The following is a 26,619-nucleotide window of genomic DNA, read 5'->3' on the forward strand; positions in this document are numbered from 1 at the left end:
TCAGGGGACAGCCACTGAAATGGAGTGTCTGTGGAATGCCTTGCCACCGGATATGGTCATAGGTGGAATGGATAGGGGGTGTTCTTTTCCCCCTCACACAACACCAGAACCAGGGAGTGTCTGTGGAACTCCTTGCCACAGGATATGGAGTGGCTAGGGAGGTTCTTTTCCCCCTCGCACAACACCAGAATCGGGACAGCCACTGAAATGGAGTGTCTGTGGAATGCCTTGCCACCGGATATGGTCATAGGTAGAATGGATAGGGGGTGTTCTTTTCCCCCTCACACAACACCAGAACCAGGGAGTGTCTGTGGAACTCCTTGCCACAGGATATGGAGTGGCTAGGGAGGTTCTTTTCCCCCTCGCACAACACCAGTACCAGGGGACAGCCACTGAAACGGAGTGTTGGGAGAGTTAGGACAGAGAAAAGAAAACATTTCTTTACCCAGTGTGTCGTTAGTTTGTGGAACTCCTTGCCACATGATGTGGTGATGGAATCTGGCCTGTATGTCTTTAAAAGGGAATTGGACTAATTTCTGGAGGAAAAATCCATCGCCAGTTACATGCCGTGATGGGTATGTGCAACCTCCTGGTTTTAGAAGCAGGCTACCTCAGAATGCCAGATGCAACAGAGGGTACCAGGAAGTAGGTTTCTTGTCATCTGTGTGGTTCCTGAGGCCACTGTGGTGAGTGAGTGGTGAGTGGGGAGCCACTGAGTGGTGGGCCACTGTGAGATACAGGAAGCTGGACCAGATTGGCCTTTGGCCTGATCCAGCACAGCTCTTATAATAATAATGCTGGTATTTATATACTGCCTTTCTGGTCATTGGATTACTTCTCTGACTGTATTCACGGTGGTTCACATAGGGGATTTTTACAATAACAGAAAGGTTCTATCTTTCAAGAACCGCACATTTCAGATGGATCTTTCACTGTGTGGTATCACTTCTGGCTCCCAGTCACCTCCCAAGCTGGCTGACAAGCAGCTCCTTCATCTCTCACTTGAAGGGCAGCCAAGACGCTTCTTCACTCACACCAAAGAGCAGGTAGAATAACTCAGCTCAGCTTGTCAGCTGCTTCAAGGTCTCACCATTCATGGAGCTGCTGGTGGCCTCAAACCTTCAGATGTTATCTTTGGGCTAATGGAGGCTCTACCCTCTAGACCAGTGTTTCTCAAACTGCGGGTTGGGACCCACTAGGTGGGTCGTGAGTCAATTTCAGGTGGGTCCCCATTCATTTCAATATGAAATGATTTTTAATATATTAAACTGGATGCTGCCATGGTATGTGACTGCATTTGGGGAAATGTTACAGATCTGTACTTTTAACAAGCTACTATGTATATTCTTTGCACAATGATAGTCAATGGAACTTGCTCCTGGGTAAGTGTGGGTAGGATTGCAGCCTGATTGTTTAAAATGGTCCTGCTTGATGATGTCACTTCCAGTCATGACATCACTTCCCGTGGGTCCTGACAGATTCTCATTCTAAAAAGTGGGTCCTGGTGTTAAATGTGTGAGAACCAATGCTCTAGACCAGGACTCCTTATGTTCTTATATACCTCAGAAGAACACAAATCTTAATAGGATTACCAGATACAAAGGGGGACAGAGTGCCTCTACCTTTAACCATTGCATAGAAGAGGGATTTTGGCAGGTACAGCTTTTTAAACCCTTCCACATTGAGCTGCACCTGCCAACATTCTCTCTTCTATACAATGGTTAAAGGTAGAGGCACTCTGTTCTTCTTTGCATCTGGTGACCCTAGTAAAATCCCTGATGGAACCTACTCCTGTGTTCAATCTTATGCACGTCTAGAGATGTAAAATTTCTGGAAATTTTGAAGCTCAGAAAAAAACCTGGGTTTTTTTCCATTTTTTCCAGAAAAAAATTGGAAATTTTTGGAAAAATTGAAAAAAATGCTATGTTAACACTTTTTTTTTTCTTTTCCAGATTGAAAGTCATTTCAGGAACATAAAATATGACTATGGACAATTTGGCTTGGCATAAAATTATCACAACTAGACTATTAAAAATATAGTGTATCCAAACAATTATTACAAACAGAATTTACTTTTTAATTATATTTATTTGTAATTGTAACAAATGGAGCAACAATCTCCTGAACTGTTTACTAGTTTATGTGAAACAGACAAGAAAACCTTCACAAAACAATTTTTAAAAATCCTGAAGTAACAATTAGTCATATTTCCTCTCCACAGTATTAAATAAAAAAAATCATCCTCATAAAAAGAATTAAAGAGGGGGGAAGTGTATAGAAGGGAGTGGGACTAAGTTTCAATGAACGGGCATGAAATTTAATCAGAATCATTTTCTGAGCTGCAATTATCAGTTTCAGTCTCTGCTTCTGCAGCTCCTCTGTTGTGTCTGTCATCACAGTTATTATAGACTTCTAAAAACTGAAGGTTTGCCCAGATTGAAACAAGTTTCTCTACCCTTTCACATAGTTTATTTCTTGATTTAGTGTGAGTGTTTCCAAACATAGACCAGATTCTTTCACATGCTGCAGAAATTGGAGGAATCTGAAGAAGGCGAGAAGCAAGAGGAGTCAGAGGCTGTGTTGTGCAAAGACCTTGACACCATGTTGCAGAAAGAATATGTTTGGCAGAATCCCAGATTGCATTCCTGGACCAAATCCCTGAAGATGTTCTAAATTCTGCAACATTTGAAAGTACCTTCCCAACCTCAAGTCCTAAATGTGATGCTTGTTTTGTAATCCAGTCAAATGCAGTAACAGTTCTCTCATCACTTTTATTTCCACCTTTGAATCTTGGATCTAGCAGATTTGCAGCAGCATGAATTGGATGGCAACAAAATTCTTCCCTTTTTTAAATAAAATCTTTACTTTCTTCTGTAGTTGTAAATGGAGATATACTGAGATTGTCAAAAACAGTTGTTTTTATCTTGGTCATTAAATAAGGAATTTCTGACAAAAGTGCACTATCTGATTCAGATGCAGTGATTGCTGCAGCAATTGGCTTTAGAATCTTCAGGGAATTTTGCAGCTGAACCCAGAAGACATCCTGATAAAGAACAGTGTTTCTCACACCCCTGAATACTTTAAGATCTTCAACTATTACTGTTTCTTGAAGAGCTTCTTTGTTTTTTCGTAAACTTTCAAAGGAGATCACCACTCCAGCCCACCGAGTTTCACCACAGAGCTTCAGTGTCACTATTTTATTCTTTGCATTTTTTTCTACTTGCTTCTTCTTGAAAACTGCAGCTACAATATGAGTACCTTTTACATGTTTTATAACTTCTTTTGCTCGTCTATAGATCATTTGAAGGGTGTCCAGTTTCATAATATAATTAAGAAGCAAGTAGAGCCCATGAGATGCACATCCTATTGCAGTAATATGTGGATACTTATCCATCATGATCTCCCATGCTGCTTTCATATTGCTGGCATTGTCAGTCAGAAAAGTAAATACTTTACCACTCCCAATTTTCTGTAGGACTTCACATATTTTACAACTGATATACTCTGCAGTACTCTCCTGTTTCAATGCTTTTGTAAAAAAACTGGTTGAGGTGTTGTTATAACAAAATTTATAATTCCTTCTCCTCTCACATTTGTCCATCCATCTGTAAGTAGCACAAGACACAGGGCTTCATTAATTTTTCCATGCAGATTCCATGACACCTTCATATTCCAACTCCAAAAGAGGCTTGCTCAAATGATGTCTGCTGGGCAAACGGTATGATGGTCTTAGTAATTTCAAAGCTTCCTGCCAGTACGTATTTTCAGTTATTGAAAATGGTGTTCCAGAAGAATATATTGCTCTTGCAAGAGCTTGATCATTTTTTCCTGATCTTCAGGTGTCATCTTGTCTACAAGTGAAATTATTGAATAATTTTTGGATACAGCTATCTTCAGGTATCTGTTTACTTGAAGATACTGCTGATGGGACAACACTTTGTGTTGCTGCTGATAAGAACATAAGAACAGCCCCACTGGATCAGGCCATAGGCCCATCTAGTCCAGCTTCCTGTATCTCACAGCGGCACCACCAAATGCCCCAGGGAGCACACCTGATATCAAAGAGACCTGCATCCTGGTGCCCTCCCTTGCATCTGACATAGCCCATTTCTAAAATCAGGAGGTTGCACATACACATCATGGCTTGTAAGCCGTAATGGATTTTTCCTCCAGAAATTTGTCCAATTCCCTTTTAAAGGCATCCAGGCCAGACGCCATCACCACATTCTGTGGCAAGGAGTTCCACAGACCAACTACATGCTGAGTAAAGAAATATTTTTTTTTGTCTGTCCTAACTTTCCCAACACTCAAGTTTAGTGGTTGTCCCCTGGTTCTGGTGTTATGTGAGAGTGTAAAGAGCATCTCTCTATCCACTTTATCCTTCCCATGCATAATTTTGTATGTCTCAATCATGTCCCCCCTCAGGCGTCTCTTTTCTAGGCTGAAGAGGCCCAAACACCATAGCCTTTCCTCATAAGGAAGGTGCCCCAGCCCAGCAATCATCATAGTTGCTCTCTTTTGCACCTTTTCCATTTCCACTATATCCTTTTTGAGATGTGGCGACCAGAACTAGACACAATGGTGTGTCCAGGTGTGACCTTACGATAGATTTATACAACGGCATTATAATATTAGCTGTTTTGTTCTCAATACCTTTTCTAATGATCCCAAGCATAGAATTGGCCTTCTTTACTGCCGTCGCACATTGGGTCGACACTTTCGACTTGTCCACCACCACCCCAAGATCTCTCTCCTGATTGGTCACAGACAGCTCAGAACCCATTAGCCTATATGTGAAGTTTTGATGTTACAGATGGAGTAGAAAGAGGACTTGAAAAAACTGTGTGCATTTTCATCATTGTGGTTCTCTTCACTTAGATCCATGAAGGATTTTTTAATATCTACAGGACACTTATTACATACAAGAATGTGTTTTGTCATCCTGGTAGCATTTGGAAATGCGTATTTCATCTGACAATATTTGCAAATCACATTTTTCTTCTCAGAAGAACTTGTAATGTGAAAATGACTTCATATGCTAGATGTTGGTTTCACCATTTTCCTGAGGGGAATAGGAAAGAAAAATAATTTAATGGCTAGTTTGCAAGAAGACACTAATCTATGGTTGTGGGTGGGGCAAGTAAAGAACCAGATTAGGAGTAAAATCATTATTTACACAAAGGTTATAAAGATAAACTAATATAGCGAAATGATTCAGTTTTCTGAAATTAGATAAATGTAAACTCTTACCTTTTAAATTAAGTATATACTTTCAGGTCCTTTTTGTTGCTCTGTATTTTCTTCCAATGCTTTGAGGCCTTGTGAAGAGGACAGAACAGAACCAAAAATACCGACCCACATGCAAAAACAAAACTGAAATCTTTTTATTTTCTTGTAAAAATGGCAGCAGCTCCTAAAGGAAGAAATGCATCTTGTTCTTGCATTGGAGAGTTCAGTTTGTAACCTCGGACTTGCTTGTCCTCAATGCACAGAAATTAGAATAATCTGATACCATACATATTTTTTAGAAATGATTTGGAAAATATTTGAACAACTTGTCTAAAAATATTTTATTCATCATGTTAAAATAAAACATTGCATAATCATTTTTTTTCTTTTTTCAATTTTTCCAATTTTTTTGGGAAAAAAAAGTCTTCAGGAAAAAAATCTGAGTGTTTTTTACAAATTTTTCCATTTTTTTCCTGGGCCTTCACATCTCTATGCATGTCTCAAACATGGAAGCTTTAAAAAGCTGCACCTATTGAAATTTCCTCTTCTATGCAATGGTTCAAGGTATAGACACTCTCTCCACTTTGTATCTGGTAACCCTACTTGAAAACAAACCATTATTGAGCAAGATTTGGACTTGTAAGCTAAGCTTCACTGAGTCACCGGGTGGCCCTTGGACAAAAATCCCTTTCTTTCAAACTCAGGACTCAGGTGTAATATGTCATGGAAATACCACATGTCTCATTTGTCCAGCAATACCAAAGATATTGTGCTGTGCAACGTAGAAAGCACATAGGGCTTTCTGCTTGTTAAAGAATGGTATGCAACATATACCCAGGTGGATAGGGCTTCTACAGCCAGACCCCAACATCTCCTATAGTGTTTCTCAACATTTATCCCCCTGTACCACTCTGCATGGTTCATCTATTGCAAGTATCACCATCTATTGCAAGTACCACCAGAACTGACTTCCAGGTTGGGGGCAAGACATTATGCAACAAATACCAATAAGAGGGTCAGACAGGAGGGCTTTTTTGAGCACACAAAATGCGCATGCTGGAGTTCTGCCCGCTGAGCCAAGCCTCCTACTGCTGCTTGACACATTGTGTTATTGGTCTTGCTGCCAGGTGGCAGGAATCTGGGAGTCCTGTGTGTACCACCTCAAGTACCACCAGCTGAGAAACACTGCCTTATAACCAGCCAAGTTTTTCAACCAATTTCTTCTCATTATTAATGTAATGAGAACCAACACTATCTATGAGTCCCTATTTCTGCGTCAGAGATTATGGGCTTTCCCGCAAGGTCTGAATGGAAATGTTTCAAATGGCACTTTGAAACAGTTGAGATCATCTGTTATAATATGGCAAGGAAGAAACATCCGTATCCAATCTAGGGACAAACAGTGGTTACCAGTCAGGCTCTGAAGGGGGCAGAGAGAATTCCTCTGTGGAGGGGACAGGAAGACAGATGTGTAGTTGAGTCAGGAATGTGGCCAGGTTGCTAAAGCTGGCAGTCAGAGGAGGTAGGGCAAGTCAATCTGTGTGGCTACTCACAGAGACAAATGGCTCAAACTGAGGAACCAAGCCAGAAGCAACAGTTATACAGAACCAGGCAGACTCCAATTAGTTCCTCACATTACCAGGGCTGGGCAGTACCATTGTGGGTCGGAATCAGAACTTTAGGGCTCCTGGACCTTGTGTAGAAGAGGGAATTTCAACCAGGCTGAAATTCCTTCCTCTACATAATTGTTAAAGTCCAGGAGCCCTAAAGTTAAAAGGTTGGCCACCCCTGCTAAGGAATGCTTTGACTATTTACTTGGAATGGATAAAAGAAGGTTAGCAAATGTTAATAACTCAAAAACCTCCTTTGAATGGGTGGTTCCTTCAGAGACCCTCATGACTCACAATCACATCTCCCTGAGAATAGGGGCTAAGCTGTTGTTGTGATTGTGGTGGAATTTGCTCAGGTGAGGGGAGTGACATGGCCCCTGCAGCCATAGCAGAGTCTCTGGAATGTCCCACCATTAAGGGAAGCGGGAAGCATGTAACAGTATTAAAGCTTGAACCTCTATCAAATATCTTTGTCATGTTGTACAAACAATATTCTGCAGAAATGACATTTTAAGAACTGTTCTTTTCCATTTATGCAGATTCTATTTGTTGTTCAAAAGGTATCCCAGTCACATTATAAACTAATGTAATCCTACCACCATGAGATGAGTTGCAGCAATGTGGATTGGGTAGAAAATGGGGATTAAAATTTGGCCCAAGCCTCCAGCCTAAAGCACTGGGTGTTTTATTCACACTTCACAGAGGAAAAAACTAGTAAAACACAGTTCTGTCAGAAAAATTGTTACAGAATTTAACGATAATTAAGATAGAGTAAAAAAGTGTATTTATTTTAAAAATGATTTATCTGCCTTCTATCCCCACTGGGACGGGTGACTTACAACAAATATTTAAAATCAGTAAATACAACTAACATCATCATTTTAAAAATAAAATATTTAGACTAATCTTAGAATGTTATTTGAATTCATTGTAAAAACATGAATATTATCATAAACTAATATTTATTGATGGGCAGCGCAATCCTATCTTGTGCTGGAACAGGCAGGCCAGCATGCCTGCTCTATATCCAGCACAAGTTTGGGGCTGTCTGAGTCTTGGCCTGAGGCAAGGGGAAACCTTTCCCTTTAACCCAGGGAGAGCCGCAGCAGCCCCAATGGGTCTACTCAGATCTGCACCACCTAAAGAAGTGGCGCAAATCCAAGCAGCCCAGGACTGCTCTGGGCTGCCCAGGAATGGAGCTAGGATCTGGCAGAACTGCCGGAAGGGGGCTAAGTTTTGGTCGGCCGCAAACTCACCTCTTCCCTGGCCCTCATCAGCACAGGGAGGCCAATGCACGTCCGTGTGCTGGCTTATCTCCCCTCACAGTGGCGTGAAAGTACTTTACAGCACTTTTGCAAAGCTCTTCGGCAGGCACAAGGGACTTGCGCCAGCCAAATGGGGGATTGAGATAGTGCCCCCAAAGATATATAGCCCGCCTTTCCTCAAAAATACTTAAAGGCAGCTAACATCTTAAAGGCTTACAGGCAGGCATACAATACACTGCAAACACACACACACAAGGTTGAAAGGGCTTAAAATAGTAGCATTAAATCCAAAATATTATCCATCTGATTATGGATAATCATATAACCCAAAGTTATACATTACAATATATACATTGTAAGAAAAGGTAATCTAAATACAATTTTTAAATATATGTACAATCAATATGAAAGAAATAAATTCAAACAAATGACAAAATGTTTTAGAGGCTTGACAAATAAGATTATATAATTCAGAGATAATGTATTTTACAATATCTTTACATTAATTAAGTTGCATTTTTATCCCACCTTTTCTGCATATGAAGTAGGATGCCGCCCGTGATCTCTTTCCTTTTATCCTCATAACACCTCTGTGAGGTAGACTGAGGGTGTATGTGTGTGTGAGAAAGAGAGAGAGAATACAAGTGGGACCAGCAAGGAAGTATTGCATGTCCCTAACTCAAATAACCATGTCCTGGATACAGGATAAACTCTTAAAAGCTAAATCCTGTACATGTCTACTCAGAAGGAAGTCACACTGTATCAGTGGGGTTTCAGGAAAGTGTGTACAAGTAGTCCCTGATTTAAGGACATTTAACTTACAGACATTCATGTCTGCACTTTTACACCGATGCTGTCCATCCAGCCTTGTATTTTTGTGCATGTGTGAAAGCACTGAGCCAGTCATCTAGTCACGTTGGTGCTTTTGCATAGGTGCAGTCCATTTGGCCATGTACTTTTGTACCTGTGACTGTGACTTACATCAGTTCCAATTTCCAGAAAAACATCCAGGATGTACTGTAGGTCAAGTATTACCTGTATAGGACTGCAACTCAAATGGGCCAATTCCTTCTCCCTGTCTCCAGCATTCTTCTTTTGTTTTGGTTTCCAACTGACAATTCATCAGGCTGTTTTTTGTTGTTTTTTTTTTTTTGGGGGGGGTGCTTTATTTTTTCTGAGTATACAGAAATGACTACCTAATTCTGAGATAGCCTTCTTTTGTTTGCAATCTGTTAAGTGTTCAACCACCTGCTTTAGTTATTTGTATATCGAGGTGTTTGATTCATGCCCTGGCTTATGTTGGTAGGAATGTTATTGTGGGATTCAGGCCACTTAAGTTTCCATCAACACATAAAAACGTTCCAGTGGGTCTTCAGCTTTCTCCTTAAGCATTATACAGTACATGTGCAGAGCAAGTCCAGTTCTCCAAAGATGCCAATCATACTTATTCATACACAAAACTTTCTCTGATTGCACCAGGTAAACTGAGAATATCCCTCAATATTCAGAGGTCCTCAAGTGAAACACTTCACACTAGAGGCCTAACGAGACATGACTGAACAACAATGTTCAATCATTTTATGTACCTGTCTGCTCCATTCAAATATTATTTATCATTAAGAATATTTATATACTACTTTTCAACAAAAGGTAGTTCACAAAGCAATTTACATAGCTAAGGAAATAAATAAATGATCCCTGACCCCAAAGGGCTCACACTCTAAAAAAGGAAAAATGCAAGAGAGACACTGGCAACAGCCACTTGGAAAAGATACAATGGTGACGTGAAGTGGGACAGCTGCTTTCACCCATTAAATTTAAGAGGACACCATTTTAAAAGTTGCCTCTTTGCCCGGTTAGCATGGGGTAGTACTGGTGGCTCTATTCTTTACATGAAATGCAGCACACAGTAGTGGGGAGGAATAGAATTGAAACCCCTTCTCCATATTACTTTGTTGCAGTCCATCACTTCATGCAAATTCTTCTCTGCCCAGCTCACTTACACTAGAGGAGATTGGTCAAAAACTGGTCTGAGATATTGGAATCTGCAAGATAAGGCAGGAAACAGCTGGGGTTCCTTCCTGTGTTCACTCCTTTTCATGAAAATGGTAGACCTTGCATCCTGCTATATATGTGGACAGGGCAGACATGTGAATGGCTGCTCCCTCACCTCTAGTTTGTCCAAAAGTCTTGGACCTCAGGGAACAAAAACATGCATCTGTCATCACTCAATTGTGAACTCCAACTATCATGTTCATTTGAAAATCTCAACTGTCTCAACTGCTTCCCCACAGACAGGGTTTAATGTAAATTAGCATATTGGCTGCTCATGGAGCCTGGCTGCATAGAGGAGTCTCAGTGAATGTGGCAGGGTATGAGACGGCATTGTGACCAAGAGACTGAACAGGATTTGCCCTGTTCAAATCTTGCCTCTGTCATGACTTACTAGGGGCTGGTTTGCTGAATTCACCCCATTCAACTGGCCTCACATGTTTAATATTGTCAATGCTCATAGCACATGCATATCCTGACTCCTCCCTTTGTGTCCCCATAAATTTTCCAAATCCCCCACACATTTAGAATGACTTGGAATGAAAGCAGCAGAAGCAGGTGGAGGGGCCAGGATGTGAACAGGTATGTCATTAAATATGTTCGTTTGTTTAGATGGAATAAATATTGTCTGAACAGGCAATGGTTCATAATCTCTTTGCTTCCCAGCTGCTAAATGGGGATAATAATACCTTATTATAGGGATAAGCCAGTGCACTTGAAGTACTTGGTACATTCTTTAAGCACCACATGCTTTAAGCATGCTAAGTATGACTATTGCATCTTCTTTGCAAGATGGGCTGTTTCCTGAAAATGCTGATTTAAAACTGGGTCTGGTCAGTGCACTGGTTTGCATATGCTCTTTTTTGCAAGGGTTCTTGCAATGCCCAATTGCTGAAGCCAGGGTTTCTCTTTAAATGCACTGTAAGAAAAGATTCAGATATAGCATTTGTTACTTTTTGCTGTCATAAACAAAAATTCAGTTCATTAGGCCAACTTTGAAATAGACAAAAAATGTACTCAAAACCTGCTATAATGAAACTCTACTGCTGCAGTTGGGTGGCATATTCTCAGTAAATATAAATTATCATTGTACATTGTTACTCATATTTATATAAAAAATACAAGTTCCTACCCAAAGGGATTATAATTTGAATTCACACATGAGGAGGTGAAAACAAAGGGAGTCAGTTGCTTCCTAGGTATCACTCACAGAAAATATCTTCACATTATAAGCTTTAGATCACTTCTACCACATGGTGGCAACATCTACTCATTGATGAGAACTTTTACATATTCCAGCACCTATTAAGCCAATTCCTTCTAAATAAGAATTATAATTGGCACATCTAAGCTACAGTCATAAAGAAAATTCAGTTTTGTGCCTGTATGCTTTTGCTCTTAAAACAAAATAACTGAGAAAACAGAGAGTTGATTTTTCTACTGTTTCTCATTAAGTAGCAACCTCGCCAGGCAGCCAGAAAGACTGGTTTAAACTAAAAAGCTGCAATGTAATCATATTTTTAGTGAGACTAATCAAAATGACATAAAATTGTAAGAAATTTTTTATCAGGTTGGATGTTAAAGCAAAAGAAAAAAGTGGAGCATGAATCTGGGTATAGCGAGATTAGCTGCCCACCACATGATGTGCAAAGCATAGCAAGCAATTTTGTAATCCCGTCCCTCCGGTCACTCCATGCCAATCCCACCTGCTCTTCCCCATCTCTGATTACCTGATCCCCTTCTTGAATCAGGTCACCCCCTTTTTCACCTCTCCCCCATCCCTGGATCTCTTCCTAGTCCCTTGAAAATCCATGCCATACCCTCCCTCTGAATCACTTCATTCCCCCTCTAACTCTCGACTGCCTGACACTTGATCTGTTTTTTCTCCCTAATGAATTAGTTAGCTATGATACTTTTATATACTGCAAGCTCATTATAATCCTGGGACTCCCTAACATTGCCTTAAAAAAACAAAACAAGAACTTCAGTTCTCACAGCTGCAGAACTAAGAATGAAAGATATGCCCAAAAGCTGCTCAATTGTTGGATGATGAAATGTAAGTTACACACACACACACACAGAGAGAGAGAGAGAGAGAGAGAGAGAGAGAGAGAGAGAGAGAGAGAGAGAGAGAGAGAGAGCGCTATTATGTAAGTGTATGTGTGCTTTATAGATCTTTCTAAAATAACATTTTATGTTATATGACTTCTCATGATTTTTAAGTTCACTTATTAATATTTTTCAAAGTTTGACTCAAGATTTTTCCCCACTTTGAAAGGCAACAACTTAATGAGGATATTCCACCATACATGCACTTAATTGCTGCCTCTTGCCTGGGACGTACGTATCTGAATGAGTTAAAAATGTAGCAAAACTTACCTGGCAACAGCTAAACAGTAGATTGCATTCTCCCTTGGTGTTCTTCCACTGTGTTCTGCAAAAGATTCCAGAGAAGGGTTTAACAGAAACTTTGCATGGGGTATAGAATAGTAATAAGGTGGCCGCAGGACAGAAATAGGAGGCAGAGGAACTCTGGCTAAACACATATTTTGATCCATATTTTCTTCACCACTAAGGTGCACATTCTTCTTTCTGTTTTTCTTCTTCTGCTGCTGAAGTTGCTCTGAATTAGTGCTCTTCTTTGTATCTCCCACTGGAGGCAATTTGAGAGTTGTCTCTTTGGAACAGCTCTTTGAGATGGTCAACTTACATGCAACTTGCCCATGTTGGAGCTGATTATTCAATGTTGGCAATGTGTAGCTTCTGCTACCTGCATCCTTCATTGTGGCTAGATAAAACCCTTTGGAAGTCATCCCTGATTTTGTGAAACCATCCACAAGGACAGTGTCCCCAACTCGTGTTCTGAAGACTGCGGTCTGGTGGCCCCGCTTTTTTGTACGGATGTTATTTTGAACCTTAAGGAGCCAGAGCTTTAACTTGATGTAGATTTTCATGGGAAGGGAAAAATTGGGGGAAGAAACCACTGACCACAACTTGGTGACTAAATACAGCACACAATTCTTATGTCTATGTTGGATACATAATTGCAGTGGTGTTCGCCCTGTAGAGTTTTGGCATTCCAGGCACAAGACACTGTAATTTACAAAGGCTTTCAGCATCATGAGTTGACCTGCTTCTGCAGCTGCATGAACTGGACATTTGCTGACATCAGGATGATTGTTTTCTTGACACCACTCGCGATAAGGGTGTACGCCAACTGCTTCGGTTGGACTTGTGCCCTTTTTCAGGAGCCAAGTTGACAGCTGAAGGTGTCCAAAGAAGGCTGCTATATAAAGAGCAACCTTCTTTTGATATCTGAAAGATGGTACATGAAAAATACATCAGCTCTGAAAAAAACATATCCATTGCAAACAGGATATACAGTATAAACATCTGCTCAACAGGATGTACAGTATACATATTTACATATATGTATACATATATATAGCATATACAACTCCATACATATACAACTCCATTTATACAAGTGAGTGGTCCTCAGGCCATCCACAAAATTTGAAACTCACATAAATCACCAGGAATATGGTGAAGTTGATAGGTGAGTGACTAAGATCAATCTATTAGATTAACTTACTTGCTTAGTATGTACAGGTTGGGTCTTTGTATCCGTGGGGGATCTGTTCTTGGACCCCCCGTAGATACCAAAAATTGCAGGCAAGGAAATCTGCGATTTTCAGCCCCTTAAGCCCTCCAAAGGGGACTGGAGCTTCGGTCCCCTCCAGAGGGCTTTCTGAAGCCCACGAAGGCCACATGTGACCTGCACCTTCTGTGAGCTTCAGAATGGCCTGTAGAGGCAAAAAGACGTGACTTCCAGTTTCCTGGGAAACTGGAAGCTAGATTTTTATGCCTTTTAAGGCATTCTGAGCCCAGGGAAGCCCCTGGGCTCAGAATGCCTTACATAGCATAAAAAGGTCACTTTTTCTGAAGCCTGTGCGCATCTGCACATGACTGTGCGCATCTGCACATGACTTCTGCAGGTTTCAGAAAGCCCTCTGGAGGGGACAGGAGTACAGCTCCAGTCACCTTTGGAGGGTTCAGGCTGGGCCAAGTTTGGCCCAACATGGGTCTAGGAGATCCACATTGAACCAGATACATGGATAAATAGGCTCCACCTGTATATTCCATAAGAAACACTGAGAACAAAACCCAGTTTAATGAGATTCAGGGGCTTTATAAACCTGGATCCTCAAGTTACACAAATGAAAGGAGTCACATTATGGAGACTTTGCCTGCCTTATATAAACAAGAAATTCAAATCATCATGAATTTGGTAATAGCGTTGTGCTGACGTGCCGCACACCACCAAACATGGTTTTGTACATGGAAGCGGGAAGTATGGTGAAGCAAAACCCTTGCCAGAGCACTGGTGGTTGTCACATGGTAGAAGGACAGAAAGTACAAGATGCACACGTTTTTCTGGGTGAATGCCATGAGGCAAAACTCTAGCAATGCTGGTCTTCCAGCAAAACTATCGCATCAGATGCCTCCAGTTCTGATGGGGTTGGTGCAAACAGCGCAGCAGTGGCACCTCATAAGCATGTAGAATAATGTACGTTATTGCCATACTGTAAAGTACAACCACACTCTTACAGAGTAACTTCATACTGTATAATTAAAAATATCTAACTGGCATAATCAGTTGGAAAAAGAGCAAATTAATGGATTCCTTCTGACTGCAAAACATAGCAGTTATTAATTTACGTATGTATATCCTGCTTTTCAAACTCTGAAGAGGCCCCCAAGATGACTTACAACATTTTAAAAGGTACAATACAGTAATAAAACTCTCAGGTCGGTGCTATTCTGTATGGGAGCTGGGCACTTCCTTTAATGTACTCTATAGCTGAAACTCCACCTAGGATGACTGTGTGTGTAAAACCCTCATTTAATACAGTATTTTATTTTCTTCACTAGCATCTTGCATGAGGATATTATTATTATATTTCTATTTCTCCCTTCCTCCAAGGAGCTTGGGGATGGCTTACATGGGATCCCACCCCTGATATTTCCCGCACAACTTGGGGAAGTAGGTTAAACTGAGAGAGGGAGACCCAAGGTAACCCACGGCCCAATCCTATCCAACTTTCCAGTGCCAATGCAGCCCTGAGATAAGGGAACAAATGGTCCATTACCTTGAGGAGATCTCTGTTTCTGCCTCCCCATTGCAGGATGCAGCTCACATCTCATTGGTATGGCTATATCAGTGCTCAAAAGTTGGATAGGATTTGGCCCTCAGTCAGCTTCATGACCGAATAAAGCTTCCTACTTCTAGTCCAATATTCCAGCCACTATACCACATTGGAACTAAGCCATGTTATAATTTAAGCCTAGCAGAAGCAATCATTGTAAGGGGGCCTTTGGAATAGAAATGTTCAGTTTAGAAAGGGAAAATCTAATTTAAAATGTTAGATTCTGAGGCACCATACTTGAGTACTGGTTCTTCCTTGGATAGATAATGTTGGACCTTGGGTTTGTTTCCGAAGAGGCATCCAGTCAAGAATTCTTTCCATCCATCCCAAACATCCAGGTGAAGTGTTGCGCCTGCCAACAGAGAGTTCTGATCATTCAGCTCTAGCTTTGTTATGTATACCATTCATATGCTTCTCAACCACTCAGTTTTTACATTCAAGCTCTGTCTGAGGTTGAGAAACTAAAAAGGTATATGATGACCTTTACAGAAGGTAAAAGTAATTATTAGTATACTGCTGGAACCTATTCTGTAAACCAAGATATCACACTGAAATTGGTATCTTTGAATCATATATTGTAGATCAGATTCTGCATCATAGTACCCCCCCTTTCTCTACCCCACACTTTTTCTTTTTCTACTTCCCCAAAACTCAGGCAGAACTTCTGATACAATAATAGCACACTGAGCAAGAGAGGGGGAAGCAAGGAGATAATGGCAAGCCACAGAGAATGGGAAATCCATGTGCTCAGATGACAAGAGCTTGCAAGATCACATTTTGTGTATAAATCCCACTTTGTTTAAGGGGCATACTCCTTCCCAAGTAAACATGCAAATATTGCGCTCAGGCAGCCCAATCCTATGGAGGATCTATGGCAGTGAATCTCATGGTCACAACAATGCAGAAGGTGTCCACTGTTGTATGCAACAGAACTGCCAACACAAAATGTTTGGAGGCACCCCATATGTGCCAGCAGCTCCCAGATGCCATACTGGACCAGGAAAGGGAGCAGAGAGGGCAGGAGAGGGCAGGTTGGGGATCATGGAAGCAGCAGCACATGCCAGATCCTATAACCCCCTTCCTGACCTGGATCCTACTCCAGAAATCTCCTTGGATTTATGTCAGCAAAAGAGCCGAGTCCAAGGAGACCCACTGGTGGCTAGGCAGCCCACAGAGAGATAAGTAAAAATATTTTTTACTTCCCTTTCCCTGGTCATCTGGTCATTGTTGTCCCCCACCATAGCATGCACTGTGTGCTCTGGTAGTACGGCTACGTGGCATAAACCGGTGGGAGATGTGCTACATGGTGTAAACTGGGCTGCTAATCTGTGAATTTATTGATTTTGCATTTCTCTGGGACCAACACAATAACAGTATTACTTGGCAGCGTGTGCCAAATATTTTTACTATTCATTCCTTGCAGGGGTAGGGAATCTCCAAAGTTTCACAGGCTATAGAAGTTTTACAGATGTAGCTTGCCTTCTACATAGTGTTGACAGTTGGTTTTTTCCCTGCACCACAAATGGCACCAGTAGTGTCTGGAACAACAGCTAAGTTATCTGATTGGATACATTCTTCAATAAGTTAAACTTCACTTGCTAATTATCAGTTGCATTTGTTTAGTGCTGTCAATCACAAAAGTCATTTTGTATTTTGGAATGTTTCTCTAAAATAACAAAAAGAACCATTTCTTAAGTTCAGACTGTTCTAGAAAATAAGGGAGGTCTATGTTATCAGTAGGACGGAGATAAAATACGTAGCCAGTCATACCTATATCTAGCTGATAATCACTCAAGGTATTGCAGTCATACATCTCCCTGCCCTCTGGAGTTCGGAGACAATAAATACTGTTTGGGAAGCCACACTTCAGAGTTATCAGGGTTTTCAGCTGGGAAACCTTTGATGCAAGAAGATAAATCTCTCCCATGATGGTCATTTTTTCATGGGTAACAGCATTTAATACATAAAATATTGGCTTGTCTTCTTCCTGAAAACAAAACCCAACAATAATATACAGAATGTACTACAGCCAATAATATCCTTGTAAAAGTGTGCCTATAAGCAACATTAAATTCTGGCTTTGCATATCTGGGCATCTAGTGTATACTGTATACTGGGCATTACTGTATACTGTAGATGTATACAATGTGTTCCAGTAACTCAAATTGCAGCCAAGAGGCAGTGATGGCAGCTTCAGTGGCAGTACCAGAAAAAAAAATACTTGGGGCACAGAAGAGGCCAAGCATCTTTGGTGGGGCATGCTTTGTTCTACATGTTAGATTATTGGAAGAGAAATAACAGTATATTTCACATTATCCCATCCTAAATAAATGTTCTCTGAAATAAGCTACATTGATTCTGATGGAGTTAATTTTCAAGTCAGAACATTTAGGGCTGCAGTCTTGTTTTAATTTACAGTTTGTGATTTGTAGTTTCCAGGTGCTGCAGAAGTGGGTTCTTTGCATTTTTGACTAGTGAATGATAATGGAAAATCTATTGCCCTGCAGAAGCAAGCATAAAAACCTGCATCTGGATGAATGGCAGAAGTTCAACATCTCAGAAATATAGTAGATCATTCCTTAATACGACACCCAATAAGCCTGTCTAAAATCAACAAATCAATAAAGTATATCCCCTTTATCCCTCTATATCCCTCTATCCCCTTTCCCTCAGTGTGCCCATGTCTCTGTAGATGCTACAACAGAAAAGCATAGACCACTGGTTCTCACACTTTTAGCACCAGGACCCACTTTTTAGAATGAGAATCTGTCAGGACACAGAGGTTTCAGAAGTGATGTCACAACCAGAAGTGACATCATCAAGCAGGAAGATTTTTAACAATCCTAGGCTGCAGTCCTACCCACACTTATACAGGAGTCCCATTTACTATCATTGTTAAAAACATATACAGAGTAGCCTGTTCAAAGTACAGCCCAAATACATTTACATACTATGGTAGTATCAAGTCTAATGTATTAAAATATTGAAATGAAGGGGGACCCACCTAAAATTGGCTTGTGACCCACCTAGAGGGTCCCGACCTACAGTTTGAGAAACACTGGCACAGACCATGGTGGAAGCCTTGCATGTCCTGGAATAGCTCCTCCCCTAATGGAAGGGAGAGGAGATGAAAGCCAAAGGCATGCAGTAGGGAGTGTTATGAATCCTCCCCCACAAAAGAAAGGGGAGGAGACTACAAGGGTGCTGAGTTTCAGTGGCTTAAGCTGGAAGGGACCAAATACCCATAGGTGTTCCACAATACAGGGAAAAGCTACTTATTATGGTATGTGCTTATCCTCCAAGCCCTCTGTGGCACTATGTGTAGTTAGTTTTCCTAAGCAGATGTCTGTCCTTTCACTAATGCTTTGCATATGCAAACAAAACTTTCAACATCAATGATATTCCTGCTTATATACATAGGGAGCTGTGGAAACAATGTAGCAAGGGAATTGTAAGTGGATTTAAGAAGCAAGTGAAACAGAGCTGTAAAGTTCAGTCCCAAGTGCTAGAGACTGGATATTTCTTTCGGTTATTGTGGCACAAGCCTTTACTTGTGGTGACATAGGATCAGGTGACCCATCTCCATAAATACTAGCAAAATTGTTAGATTAATTCTCAGTTAAGGCATTAATTGCAACACTATCCAAAATAGCAATCATCATCATCATCATCATCATCTGTGGAACTCTTTGCCATAGTGATGGCACCTGGCCTAGATGCCTTTAAAAGGGTTTTGGACAGAATTATGGAGGAAAAGTCCATCACAGGTTACAAGTCATGATGACTGTATGCAACCTCCAGGTTTTAGAGGTAGCCTATCTCTGAATGCCAGGTGCAAGTGGCAACAGTATGCAGGTATCTTGTTGTTATGTGTGCTCCCAGAGGCATGAGGTGGGCCACTGTGTGATGTAGGAAGCTGAACTCAACATACACACTATTCTTTATGCCACATGAAAATCTGAAAGCTGGGGTTTCTCCCCCCATTTGACATTGCTGGAAAACTGCAGTGTACAAGGATCTATGAAGATAACTGTTGAATGTGAGGCAAGTGGGGAAAGGAAGGCTTACTACATTTTGTTGTTTAATTACACTGGCCCATAATCCTTCCGCATCATTTGTAAATGATAAGCAGCAGCAGTTTGCCACAAGGTATTTATTTAGATTTTAGGGGGGAAAGAAAATGAAGAGACACTAAAAGATTCAGTGATGATTGCTACTCACTTCATGATCCCTAAACTGCTTGCTCTAGAGCAATTTTTTGCAATTTCTGAAGCAAAAGCAGGAGCCTAATTAAATTGGGACCTCATAACCTGATCACCAATAAGGTGACACTCCTATAAATGCATACAGGGCAATAAGAAGTTCTTCGGAACTCAAATGGGATTTACTCCCTAGTAAACAAGCTTAGGTTTTGACTAGAAGGGTAGCCAGATCCTTTCCTGAATCCCATGCCTTTACACCTTCAAATACCCTGCTGAGATGGACACTAAAAGTGGATGCAGTTGCTGTGCCCCCTGGCACACCAGTCCCATGACCAGCTCCCTCTTCTGCCTTATTATGTAGGCCAAAATTAGCATTCTGTTAGCCCCAGCAGGCGGGACTGGAAAAGGGTAAGCACAAATGAAGAATAGGGTGGGAGCCAGGGAATCTTTTCTCAGTATCTCATTCATTGGCAACACTCCAAGAGGAGACCTGGAACTAAATCAATAAGCTTGCCACTTGGGTTTTTCTTCATATTTGTACAGATCTTTCACTTGACAGGTTGTGTTCCAGTAAATGTTATCCTTTAAAAGTTTTTAAAATTTTTCAGAAGTGCCTGACAAATGTGGGATTAATGGTTCATCCACATTGCCTTGATGTCTTCCTTCCTTTATCTGAAGGTTACTATGTCTCATTCTAAGGTCAGATACATTTGATTACTGCTGATTAAATTCTAGTCCTTGTGCTAGAATCAAACAGCATGCCTGGAGAATTTCTGTGCTAATTAGGCAACATGGTATTGTTAATCATGCCATACCTTAACAACACATTTAATTGTGGAAGACACTGATATCCCTACATCAGCAAGAATCCAGCTGTCCTTTAACACTGCTCCTGAATACATCAACTCTAAGTATCTCCTGCCTTGTTTGTCTTCAGAAAGAGGAACATGGAAATAATCCTTAGGGAGGAAAAAAAAGGAGATTTTGGAAAACAATGAAAGCATTAAGGGTGAACATTGGGGGTAAATAACCAGTTAGCACTTGAGTCAATAACCACCACCTAAGCAAACAGTGTCACAATCTAGCATACAATTAGGCACAGCTAAACTGGATGTGCTGGATAGGGACCCTTTTGGACTATGGTTATCATTCACCTGTTTTGGTGGCACATGTCATATAACCAAAGGAGTCATATCACGTGTACAAGGCTAGGTTTGGGCTAAGCCTAATGGACCAGATTCCTGACAGCCAACTGGACCAAAACATGCATGTGCATCAAGATTTTTTTCCATTCCTGAGTACATTCACTGCACCTAATCCATGCAATCCACATGGCACCTATGCACAAGAAGCACAGATTCTGTACTTGTCCATGTGGTAAAGTTGGAGAATTGCAGGTTACTGCTGAGCATGGTGCCCCAGTACATGCAGGACAATGTAGTGACAAGGTGTTTCACAACATGGAACCAATCTAAGCATGCACCAACCACTGAAGCAGTTGATCACAGAATCATCATGCACAGTATACTAATTTAAAAACAAGACAGCCTTTATATTGCAGTGGTTCCAAAATTGTGTATCAGGACCCACTGGTGGTTCACAACCTGATTTTTGGTGAGCTGTGAAAGGCCTGGCAGAGCTTCCAATGAAAACACAGGTAATCAGATAACTAATTACCTCAAGCCCTGAGGCTATTCAAAAATCAGATAGCTGCTAATTACTCTGCAAACAGCTCAGCTCCTGGTGTTTGCAAGATAACTACTAATTGATCTGCAAAGAACTCCAAGGAGCTGAGCTCCTGCAGCAAGCCTGTGTAAATGTAGGGAGATAAATGTGTGTTACAGCCCAATCCTAATCTGCCCTGGAGCAGCAGGCCACTGGGCTTGTGCTGCATCCAAGGCAGGATTGGGGTTGAAAGCGGCTCAGCCCAGGGTAAGGGGAATCGCTTCCCCTTACCCTGGGTAAAGCAGCAGCAGCCCCAATGGGACTACTCAGATCTGTGCCACCTCAAGAGGTAGCACAAATCTGAGCATCCCAGGACTGCCCCTGGCTGCCTGGGAATGGGGTTAGGGTCCGGCATTACTGATGGATCCTGGCCCTGCCTTCTGCACCCCACCTGCCCACCCCTTGGACCGCCCTCTGCCTACCTCAAAATGCCTCCCTCCTGCCTCCTCCCCACCCTCCCCACGCCACCCAAGCTTGACCAGCACATTCTTACCTGGCCTGCGTTGGTGTGGGAATGTCAGTAAACATCCATGTGCTGGCCTATCTTCCCCTGGAGTGGCGCAAAAGTGCTTGACAGCACTTTTGCAACATTCCTGGGCCAGCACAAGGGTCTTGCATCAGCCCAAGGGCATTAGGATTCCACCCTTAGTTGATAAAGAATTCCCAAAAAATCAGAAGATTTTATGTGTCCCGGGGGGGGGGGGGTAGAAATGGGGGGAAAGGAGAGCATTCATTAAAGCTCATTGGGGCTGCTTCATGATGAGAAATGGATCAGGTGTTTTTTTCCTGTTTTTTGTTTTTGGTAAATAAATAAATAATTACTTGTAAGTAAATAAATAAAAATATTTCTTTCTAATCTTTTTATAAAGCCCTGTAAACCTAGATGGGTCCCAATGAGCGTATCATTTTAAACAGTGGGTCCTGGTGCTAAAAAGTTTGGGAACCAATCATAATATATTATGATTAGTTACATGGTTATCCCACCCTTTCTCCAAAGAGCTCAGAATGGCATTTTAGCCTCACACAGAGCTGGGATTGACCACACCTGAATCCAAAAGTCTAGGTATGAGGCCGCACTGGCTCCAGTGGCTGATTATGCCTATTACGGCTGTCATGCCTTGGCCAGATGGTGACAAAGACCTCAGTCTGGGCATGGACAGGTAAGGTGTGGAGGGCCAAAGCCAGGACATATAGTAGAGAATACAGGGTACAGGGTCTAGTACAGGGTCATGTACTGAAGGGCTGAGGCGTTTTAGAAAGCCTGATGCAGATTCACTGGATTGGTGGGGCAGCTGACCACTTTCAAACTAGGGGTCACCCAAGAGCGTTCAGCCCAGCTTTGCAGCCTAGAGCAAGTACAGACTTCAGGTTGGTGGGACTGACTTCCCTTTTTACTAGAACCCCATGATCCACCAACTGGAACCAAATTCAGAATAGGGTTTCAGAACAGACACCTAAAATTAAGGAATTTGGGCCTTTGTGCCCAAGTATACTCAGTCCAGGAATTTGTTTTCAGCATCAGAACAAAGTTCACAAGTTCTTTCCCACTCATATTTACTCTTTGTTTATCTCCCCCCAGAAAGCCAAATGCTGGACTTGATGGATCTTATCCAACAGGACTCTCCTTATGGTCCTACATTTAAACTTTTTTTCTTGTGCATATGACAAATTGCTGAAGCTCAAACAATTGAGTCTTCAGTTATATAACCAGGCTCTCATAACCACACAAAATTAACTCACCTTCCTTCATTAAAATATATGCAAGTTTAAAACTACCTATTAATGCTGTGTTAAAAAGAAAGGGGGAGACACAGATTTGGGGGGGGATGTCTAATTAGTTGGATTCAGATCAACCTGGGGCAACTCTATGCCTGATATTAACTGAACATGTAAATATTGAACACAAAGCTTTAAATTAAACATAACAACAAATTGTGCTTCTCATTTTACAAAGAATTCTGGCCTAGGAACAAGGACAATTTTCTACAGTGATTCCTCTTCATTTTGACAGTAGACGTTATCTGATTCAGACTTCACATTTGCTGAAAATTAAGATGAGAGAGAATGAAGCAATTTGGCTACTCTCTTACCTTTATCATCCGCTTCACATCTTTCACTTTGTGGTCCGATGAAATGTCAAAGGATTCACAAAGTCCTTCAAAAGCTACAAAAATCCGCATTATGAAGAAGGCTGTGAAAAAAAAAGGAAACTCTGAAAGCGTCTTTCTACTCTCAAGCCCTATGTTATGCAAATTTATATCCATATCTGAGGTCAAACTAAATCATTTCTGAGAAGATTGTAAATATCCAACCTCTATGTGCACAGTTTTTTTCTTTTCTGAGAAAGGGCAGCTCAGAAAAAGCCTGCTCTAGTAGGTAGGCGGGCAAGAGAGAAACTGAGAAACAACGAGCTGAATTTCTTTTCCAAGCTGAGTTGAAAAGGAAGAATGTTTCCTTCTTCAAACCACAACCTTAATTAAACCAGCAAACTACTGTATTGATCAAGGCAAGTGTGAACAAGCTTTCAGCATGTACATGCATGTTACAAGCAAATCATACCAGTCATATTTGCTCAGCTGGCAATTATTCAGCCCTTAAATAAATGAAAATGTTTATTTAATTGCTTATGGCAGTCTTTAAACTTTTTGTAAATAAATCTAATCTCAGCACTCATGTTACCATAACAACTTTATAAGCCTGCTAACACTGCCAGCTGCCTCTTTTAGACTGAAAGTTGACTCTTTACAAAAAGCAGAAAGGCCAGAACTAGGTGTTATAGGTTCCCACAACTATTTATAATTGCCATGTCATATAACAGGGTTGGCCAAACTGTGGTTCACAAGCCACATGTGGCTCTTTGATACATAATGTGCAACTCTCTGAAATACATTGACTGAGCTCTTTTTGGCATCACAATTAATATACAAGGCAAATAATTTTTCATATTTTATGTCTATTTACCAGGTATAAATTGAGAATCAACTTTATTAAAACAAGTTTAATGTTCATGTTGAGTAAACATGTTTTAGGGCACAATCCTAACCAGATCTACTCAGAAGAAAGTCCTATTGCGTTCAATGGGACTTACTCCCAGGAAAGTGAGGTTAGGATTGCAAACTAAGAATGTTAATGCTTCTTAATATTGTGGGCTCTCAAACATCTCTCTTGTGCCTCTCAAAAGTTTGAAGATATGTGGCTCTTACGTCAAGCAAGTTTGACCACCCCTGTTCTATGTTATATGGAGGAAGTGACTCAGTGCACAATCCTGAGCAGCTTACGGGCATCATCACAAAAGTGCCACGAAGCACTTTGCAAAGGCATAGCAGGCGATGATAGGGTGGAGAGGGGGTAGATTGGGCCTGGGAGGGGGCAGGATCGGTTGCACCCATACGTGCCAAATTCTATCCCCCTTCCCAGCCTGATCTACTGACATGGAACAATGTGGACTCCATTTGCCAGCAATTGAGCTCATGCAGGTCCAACAACAACAACAGTATTTATATACCGCTTTTCAACAAAAAGTTCAGAGGGCTCACAATCTAAAAAGATGCAACACCAGTAAACAGCCACTAGAAAAGACGCTGCTGGGGTAAGGTGGGCCAGGTCCAAGTTGCTCCATTGCAGATGCTGGGGCTCACTCCAGGGCAAGGGGGCAAATATCCTCTTGTTGCAAGGTCACAGCAAAGTTCACAAGCAAACTCAGTAGGCGGGAGTGGTGATCGTTTGCAAGCTTTATTCGTTGCCAGCAACAGGCTTCTCAGGGACTCCTGTCCAAAAGGAGAGAGCAAAGGGCGCTATGTGGGAATTCCCAGCACTCTTGGAGAAAAGCAATGTTTCAGTGTGAACCCTTTGCTTATATAGCATTTTGGCTCCTTTGTTTGAAAATCTCACACTGTCATTGGCTGGGGTTATGACATCAGAGATAGATCACTTTACAAATATTTGATTGGCTAGTTTCAAGTTACAAACTAAAAACATACATTTCAACAACCACTAGGTGGAATTCTTTACTCATTTATTACAGTACTAGGCTTTGATATGTCTTTTGCAATTATTCCCTAACCTTGACAGAATTAAGCTAGCCTTTTGGTTTTCCCTTTATTAATCCCCTGTGCTATTGTGATACATAGTGGCATAAACTTATATTTAATTAAAAACAAACTAACTTTATTGTAAATAAAGATTTTAAGAAACATTTCTCCTTATTTTAATTAAATCCAGCTTTCTGTCCTGGAACTGGTGCTTTTAACCTCTTCATAAATGACCTGGAGACAGGGTTGAGCAGTGAGGTGGCAAAGTTTGCAGACAACACCAAACTTTTCTGAGTGGTGAAGACCAGAAGTGATTGTGAGGAGCTCCAGAAGGATCTCTCCAGACTGGCAGAATGGGCAGCAAAATGGCAGATGCGCTTCAATGTCAGTAAGTGTAAGGTCATGCACATTGGGGCAAAAAATCAAAACTTCACATATAGGCTGATGGGTTCTGAGCTGTCTGTGACAGATCAGGAGAGAGAACTTGGGGTGGTGGTAGAAAGGTCGATGAAAGTGTCAACTCAATGTGCGGCAGCAGTAAAGAAGGCCAATTCTATGCTTGGGATCATTAGAAAAGGTATTGAGAACAAAACAGCTAATATTATAATGCCGTTGTACAAATCTATGGTAAGTCCACACCTGGACACACCATTGTGAAGGTATTGAGAACAAAATATTATAATGCTGTTGTACAAATCGATGGTAAGGCCATGTTGGCAACCTTCAGTCTCGAAAGACTATGGTATCGCGCTCTGAAAGGTGGTTCTGGAACAGCGTCTAGTGTGGCTGAAAAGGCCAATTCGGGAGTGAAGGCCAATTTGGGAGTGAAGGCCACACCTGGAGGTAAGGCCACACCAATTCGGGAGGTAAGGCCACACCTGGAGTATTGTGTCCAGTTCTGGTTGCTGCATCTCAAAAAAGACATAGTGGAAATGGAAAAGGTGCAAAAGAGAGCAACTAAGATGATTACTGGGCTGGGGCACCTTCCTTATGAGGAAAGGCTATGGCGTTTGGGCCTCTTCAGTCTAGAAAAGAGGCACCTGAGGGGGGACATGATTGAGACATACAAAATTATGCAGGGGATGGACAGAGTGGATAGAGAGATGCTCTTTACACTCTCACATAACACCAGAACCAGGGGACATCCACTCAAATTGAGTGTTGGGAGAGTTAGAACAGACAAAAGAAAAGATTTCTTTACTCAGCGTGTGGTTGGTCTGTGGAACTCCTTGCCACAAGATGTAGTGATGGCGTCTGGCCTGGACGCCTTTAAAAGGGGATTGGACAAGTTTCTG

The 26,619-nt window shown here is 41.4% G+C and overlaps 1 protein-coding gene across 1 annotated transcript; it reads right to left on the minus strand.

The window, feature by feature from the left end:
- Positions 1-10,990: 10,990 nt before the first annotated feature.
- ANKUB1 (ankyrin repeat and ubiquitin domain containing 1) lies at positions 10,991-23,473 on the minus strand. Its single transcript, XM_066622468.1, has 6 exons — positions 23,384-23,473; positions 20,384-20,527; positions 17,137-17,353; positions 15,604-15,718; positions 12,536-13,471; positions 10,991-11,075 (listed from the first exon to the last, which is right to left on the minus strand). Exons 1-6 carry the CDS (start codon positions 23,471-23,473, stop codon positions 10,991-10,993), a joined length of 1,587 nt encoding a protein of 528 aa, XP_066478565.1.
- Positions 23,474-26,619: the final 3,146 nt, after the last annotated feature.

Source organism: Tiliqua scincoides, chromosome 3 (assembly GCF_035046505.1).
Source record: "Tiliqua scincoides isolate rTilSci1 chromosome 3, rTilSci1.hap2, whole genome shotgun sequence".
Classification (NCBI taxonomy): domain Eukaryota; kingdom Metazoa; phylum Chordata; class Lepidosauria; order Squamata; family Scincidae; genus Tiliqua; species Tiliqua scincoides.

Excerpts from the sequence above, each read along its gene's own strand:
- ANKUB1 (XM_066622468.1), bottom strand. The coding sequence starts at position 23,473 with ATGCGGATTTTTGTAGCTTTTGAAGGACTTTGTGAATCCTTTGACATT. Across the intron at positions 20,528-23,383 it reads ATGTGAAGCGGATGATAAAG|GATTATTTCCATGTTCCTCT; the intron begins GTAAGAGAGTAG and ends TTCCTCCCTAAG. Across the intron at positions 15,719-17,136 it reads TGATTATCAGCTAGATATAG|GCGCAACACTTCACCTGGAT; the intron begins GTATGACTGGCT and ends CTCTGTTGGCAG.